Source organism: Cyprinodon variegatus, unplaced genomic scaffold, assembly GCF_000732505.1.
Source record: "Cyprinodon variegatus isolate N-32 unplaced genomic scaffold, C_variegatus-1.0 Scaffold490, whole genome shotgun sequence".
Lineage (NCBI taxonomy): Eukaryota > Metazoa > Chordata > Actinopteri > Cyprinodontiformes > Cyprinodontidae > Cyprinodon > Cyprinodon variegatus.
In genome coordinates, this window is record NW_015150943.1 from 69,386 (window position 1) to 75,992 (window position 6,607).

Genomic DNA, 6,607 nt, shown 5'->3' on the forward strand with positions numbered 1-6,607 from the left:
GTTGCACTTAATAATATTAAGGATTAATTTACCTTATTCATAGTCCAATTACCAAAATTAAAAGTGCCTTTTAAAGATATTTTGTTTAGTTCAAGGAAATAGTATTACTCTAGGCTATATGTCCATAAAAAAATATTAGGTTCCAAAATATTATTGCTATTTTTATAAAAAAAAAATATATATATATATATTAATATGCAATCAATAATATAAAAACAGAGCGAACGTCTTTTCGAGTTCAGCCATTCTATAAGGATCCCAAAAAATAGACGGAATTCCCATCGCATCAGACCACACAATACCAAGGCGGCTCAGCTGTATATTTCAACTACGGGTCTCCTTTAAGGACAAACTGCACATTAAAGTACAAAACATGTAGCAGAAAACGTTTATCCTAAACACACCTTACCAACTGAAAAACTAGTAGTGGCAGCATCATGCTGGGATGCTTTTTCACCTTGCTCACATTTGAAAATACTATAGAATAGATTCTAATTGATTTTATGATTAAATTATTTTATGCATAGTCCAATTACTAAAACTAAAAGTGCCATTTAAAAGTTGTTTTTTTTAGTACAAGGGAATAGTATTAATATAGGCTATGTGTGTAAAAATAAATAAAATACTGGGTTTTATAACATTATTGGTTTTTTTTTTTTTTATTAAAAAACCTGCGTATTAAAGTAATCAGCTCTACAAAATTGCCCACACCTTTCTGCGGATATTTGAGGTATGCATCTAAACATAGTGTTTAATCTCATAGTTAAATTTGCTTAGAAATGAGTCAGATACTGCAGCTCTATCATGTGATTTGTTTGAGCTGGGAGGCTGATCTCTCTGGCTGGGAGGAGTTGTTTGACTAATCAAAGAGCACAATATTTAAACTGCAGCTGCTCCAATTGGCACACTACTGTTTAAGGCAGCAGCCCATTTGATCAGCATGGAACTGACAGCAAAAAGTCACTCAATCCCTTTAAGTGATGGAAACAGCATACCTTTAATTGGACTTGGAACCTATGCAAATCCACGCCAGGTATGAGATTGTAATGTAATTGAACAATTTGTTGAACTAAATGCATTAACAAAAAAAAAAAATCTGTGTTTGTTTGTTCTTTTAATGGAGATATTGTACTGATAAGATATTTATTGACAGACCCCTAAAGGAACTCCTTGTGCAGCTGTTAAACTGGCCATTGACGTTGGATACAGACACTTCGACGGAGCCCTGGTTTATTACAACGAACACGAGGTGGGGCAAGCAATCAGAGAAAAAATTGCAGATGGGACCGTAAAGAGAGAGGATATCTTCTACTGCGGAAAGGTTTGAACCGTTGAATCATTTCCTTTGAAATGAGTAATTAACCTCCTGCTTCCAACCCTCCTCCTTATTTGGGTAAAAAAAAATACATTTTAAGATTGAATATGGAAGATATCTGCAAATAATCTATTGTCAAAGTGCAAAACACCCCTCTGGTGGGAGAAATGAGATCATATGCAATGTTAGCAGATATACAGCAACATTTGCTCTTTTAAAAGGTCAGGTACAAAATGAGTAACAAATGAGTGTGGAAAAAAAAGCAACATAATCAAAAACAGTTGGTAATTCATTATGGTCAACTTGGTTATTTGTTTAAATGTTCATAATCTTAAAAAAGGGGCGATATAAGACCCTAACCTGGAGGTCTTCAACAGGGGTCCGTTACCCCTAGGGGGTCCACTATGATGCATGGGGGTCGCAAAAGTTTTGGTCGATTACTTTTTTTTTCATATTCCCCCCTGCAATTTTTTTTTCCACTAACTGAAATGTGTTTAAATACACATTAACCTGAATTCAACACACTGTAGTAAAGATGTTAATCAGTCATTAATTAACACATTCAGGGACACACAGGGGCTCTTTCAAGCTGGGCACCGTTTCATTCACAACACCTGTCCCATCAAACAGGAATCAGAGTCAAAAATACTTTAATAATCTCAGGGAGAAATTACTTTTGTTACATTACTCTATATGTAATAGAGTGACTATAGGACCAGTTTGATATAACACAATTTCATATAATGTATATAATTAGAGGGTCCCTGCTCCATTTCGCAATCAGTATGGGGGTCATTAGCCTGGAAAACGTTGAAGACTCCTGATCTATAAAGCCGGGCATACACCTTGCAACAGCTTGCGACAGGTCACACCGTACGTCTAAAAACCATGTCGGACTCACCTCGACAGTGAGATGGAGCTACTCTGACTCTAAAAAAGAAAAGCGACAACATATTTTTGGAAAGGTTTGGGCCGTTAAACCCGTTCCTCCAGGACAAGGTTCATGGCCACCAAGATAACCCCCATCCATTGTTTTGCAACATCTAATACCTTCTGTTTGGTTTGCACTAATTCACAGTTGTGGAACACATTCCATCCCCCTGAGTTGGTACGACCTGCTTTGGAGAAAACCCTGCAAGCATTACAGCTGGATTATGTGGACCTGTATATTATAGAACTTCCCATTGCTTTCAAGGTCAGCAATCTGTTCTGCAGTGTCTTTTGGATCCGAAAAACAAATTACATGTTTTGTTTTTTTTAGATATTTTAGCCAAGTTTCTGTTCATTTTTAAAGCCAGGGGATACGTTCTACCCACGAGATGAGAATGGAAAAGACATTTATCACAAGTCAGACCTCTGTGCTACATGGGAGGTGAGAGCTCTATTGTATCTGTGTTGCAATATGCAGGAGTTGCAAGATACAAATCTGAGGTCAAGGTTTAATGTCAAGGTAACGTTTGCAATCAAGTTTTATGGTTTGCGTTTTATGCTCTTTATGCGTTTTTGACAGGCTATGGAAGCTTGCAAGGACGCGGGGCTGGTGAAGTCTCTTGGAGTTTCCAACTTCAACAAGCGCCAGCTGGAGCTGATCCTTAACAAACCTGGCCTGAAGCACAAACCCGTGTCGAACCAGGTACTTCATTGCAGAACATGCATTGTTCAAGGACAAAAAAACAAACTAATAAAAAAAGAGCTGGGAAAGTTTAGAAGATGGAAACACATACAAATGTAACACATAATAACTGGTTTCAAGGTCAGAATTCCTTAGTAAAGACTAATAAAATGTTAATAAACCTGTAACACAAATATTACCAGTTAATTTAAAAAAACCTGCTTGGTACTACAACATTTTTAAAAAGCGTTTCACTTCAAATCAAAGGCAAAACATTAACATCTCAAAAGTTCATGCCCTTTTAGGAAAGTGTATTTTTTAAGTGCCATAACATACAAAGCAAAGAAATATAAAGAAATAAATAGAGATAAAGCAGAAAAAAAAACATTGTTGAGTCGACACCACAATACAAACAGACTCTTTTTATTTTAAATAGATAAGCAAAATTATAACAAATGAGTAAAAAAGCTGTAAACCGGTTAGGAATATTTAACGGTGCTGTTCCATCATTGAAGGATCTGCATATTTTACATAAACTCAAATAAAAGTGCAGATTGCTATTTTATAGATGGATTAATCAGAATTTATTTAAAATATGAACCCCCTTATAAGTTACTATTAATTATTTTAAAAAAGCCTGAAATAACCGATGATTAACTGTTAGTTAAGCCGTAAAACTCTTGATATCATATTTATTTCTATTTCTCTAATAATAAAAAAGGATAATAAACAAAATATTTTTATTAAGACATAAAGAATGAACACATCACAAAGAATCATAAAATCAACAAATAAATACCCCGAATAAAAAGCTTCATTAAAAACTAATTACGCAAATAGCTAGAAGAAATGATCCAATGTACTTTTGTAATATTTTATTTCAAATAAAACAGACTTTTTACTTAGGAGTGGAACTATTGAAATGATAAAATCATCAGCATATATAGTGAATATTTGGCAACAACGTTATTAAGGTGGTTCAATTTGCAAAGAAGCCCTCCTGATAAAGGCTGCTGGGCTTGTCAAAGAGGAATGCAATAGATTTATTTGAATAAACTGATTTCAATAACAGAGTTAGAATATATATAATTAAAATGCCAGGTACTGCTTTGGATTTTTTTGCATAGTTCTAATAGAACATAATGTAAAAGAGAAGCTTAACCTGTTTCTTAAGAGAGGAGGAGTTAATCACAAACAAATAAAACACCATTTTACCAATTAGGTATCGCTTTATCATTTAGCCTACCATGCATATTATAAATATTAATTAACATTTAACTAACTGTTAATTTTGCTTTAAATACTGACAAAGAGTTTTAAGGCTTTATTTAAAGTCAAAGGCATTACTATAATTATAAGCGTTAATAGTGTCATTCATACTAGGGTTTCAGTTCTCATTAAGTCAAAGGTTATCTTAATAACCAGAGTAAAATTAATTTTTTTACTCTTTTTAAACTCAGGTTGAATGCCACCCCTATTTCACTCAGCCAAAGTTACTTCAATACTGCCGGGAGAAGGACATAGTCATCGTTGGTTACAGCCCTCTTGGGACATCTAGGGATGCATCGTGGTAAGGACATTACTGAATACTTCAGGAAATGTATGATTGTTACTGTCTATTAATTCAAAATTTGAAAATCTAATAGTCCGTACAATCACTTTGTCTTCACTTAATAAAAATGGTCCCATATTGAAAATACAGTAGATGTAACTTTTAATGAATAAATCCAGATTTTAACCCCTCAACAATATTGTGTGTCTGAGTATTTCACCAATATAATCAGTTGAGTTTATGGGGATTAAATCCAAAGAACGTAGAGAGAGGGAAAACAAAACATTTAATTGTCGAGTGCCATGTAGAAATATTCATATATGTTTTAGGTTTTTTCTAAAATCCCAAACAGGAGACTGATATATATGTTATTTTGATAAATACCAGCTAGATTTTGCTGGTCTTTATGATAAAGACTTCTGTTTCTTTTACCTATTAACCCACATCATGATGCTTCCACCACTATGTTTTATAGTGGGGATGGCACCTTTGTCCTGATTTGTTGTGTTACTTTAACTAAGGAGCTTTGTCTGTTTTGAAAATACTAAAAAAGTTTAAGCGATTGCGACTGGCAACAAATTATATTTTGGTGATGAGCCGGATCACTATCTAGATCCAGGATTTTTTGAAACATTCCATGAACTTAAGGTGGAAATCACAATATGTTGGGGGAAATTAGCTACCTGGCAGAAGTTTGTACTATCTGAGCGCTTTTCTATTTACTTACTTTGCACCCACCTCATTTTGTATGTAGGCCTTTAAATTACATATTTGTCAAAATTGATCAGAACACTTTCTTCCAAACAGGCTGAATTCTGGACATCGTTTGTGGCAACCTGCAAACCTTTCTAAATTTTTTTTTTTTTTAGGGATTTCCTGAGTAAAAGGAGTTAAAATAAACTATTATCATCATAATATTTTGGTTTCTATTAGCAGAAATTATGGATAACTTTTCTTACAGATCATATTTGTTTCTTTAACCACAAAAAAGGGACTTTAAAAGTGTAGAACATTAAATTCTATATTATATTCTATATTAAATATATATTATACTAATATATATTTAGGCTTTCAAAGTTAAAGCAGTAGTATAGTAGTAGTATAGTATGTGTATGCGCGCTCACTTGGACTTTTTTTTTAAAGGGTCAACCTAAAATGTCCCCCATTGTTGGAAGATGAGGTTCTGGTCACGATTGCCAAAAAGTACAAAAAGACAACAGCGCAGGTGTGCCTGAGGTTCAACATGCAGAGAGGAGTGGTGGTCATCCCCAAAAGCTTCACACCTGAGCGCATAAAGGAGAACTTTGATGTATGCCTCCATTACATCTGTTTATTACAAGTTGAAAATAAGAGTGATAATTTAGTTTCACTTATTTGTGCAGATTTTTGACTTCTCCCTGTCGGATGATGAGATGAAGGCAATCGAGGGGCTGAACAAGAATATTCGCTTTGTGGAGCTCCTGATGTCAGTATTTCACAAAACCTATGATATTTTGCCTCTGTTTTAAATTTAATATTCATATTCCTATTTACCAACTCAACAGGTGGTCCGATCATCCAGAATACCCATTTCATGATGAATACTGACATCCCAGACATCGAGACTACATTTATTCAAAGCTGGCTAATCTTGGTGATTCAACTCAACTTGCAAATACTTTTTTTCTTGCACATTCAATACTTACCTAATTTTTTAAATCCAGAAAAGCATTTTTTTTAGTTCTTTCATATCTTGAACAAAAATGATAATATCATTGGGTTTTTATTTTTTGTTTTACCTTGAAACTAACTCAGTATTCTTTGCTACATTTTGATAAAATGCAAGGATTTAATAAATTCAGTGTTAGGATTAACTATCTATGTGAGATAATACATATATTATAGGACCTTTTTAATGTTCAGCCTTGTTTAATAAAAAAAAATATATATATATATTAAAAGGATATTAAAATTGAGTTGTTGTTTTTTTTTTAACTTAATGTCATTAGAGGTGTATCGATATGTTAGGTAATATGTTTTGCAGCCTGCTCACAAGATTGACAGGGATTCAATACAAACCCTGCTACTAAAAACATTTTGTAATATTTATTTTTTTAGTACTGAAGGTTTTTCCATTTATTAGGGTAAA

At 33.6% G+C, this 6,607-nt stretch overlaps 1 protein-coding gene across 1 annotated transcript; it reads left to right on the forward strand.

Annotated features, from left to right (window-relative positions):
- The first annotated feature begins 729 nt into the window (after window positions 1-729).
- On the forward strand, window positions 730-6,191 carry LOC107094558 (3-oxo-5-beta-steroid 4-dehydrogenase-like). Its single transcript, XM_015390247.1, has 9 exons — window positions 730-1,033; window positions 1,154-1,321; window positions 2,394-2,510; window positions 2,610-2,687; window positions 2,826-2,948; window positions 4,388-4,497; window positions 5,623-5,788; window positions 5,862-5,944; window positions 6,024-6,191. The coding sequence occupies exons 1-9, from the start codon at window positions 941-943 to the stop codon at window positions 6,064-6,066; spliced, it is 981 nt and encodes a 326-aa protein (XP_015245733.1). The 5' UTR covers window positions 730-940; the 3' UTR covers window positions 6,067-6,191.
- Window positions 6,192-6,607: the final 416 nt, after the last annotated feature.

Bases quoted from the DNA above. Each gene is read 5' to 3' on its own strand.
- LOC107094558 (XM_015390247.1), top strand. From the start codon at position 941: ATGGAACTGACAGCAAAAAGTCACTCAATCCCTTTAAGTGATGGAAAC. The intron at 1,322-2,393 runs GTTTGAACCGTT...ACTAATTCACAG, and splicing joins ATATCTTCTACTGCGGAAAG to TTGTGGAACACATTCCATCC. The intron at 2,511-2,609 runs GTCAGCAATCTG...TCATTTTTAAAG, and splicing joins AACTTCCCATTGCTTTCAAG to CCAGGGGATACGTTCTACCC.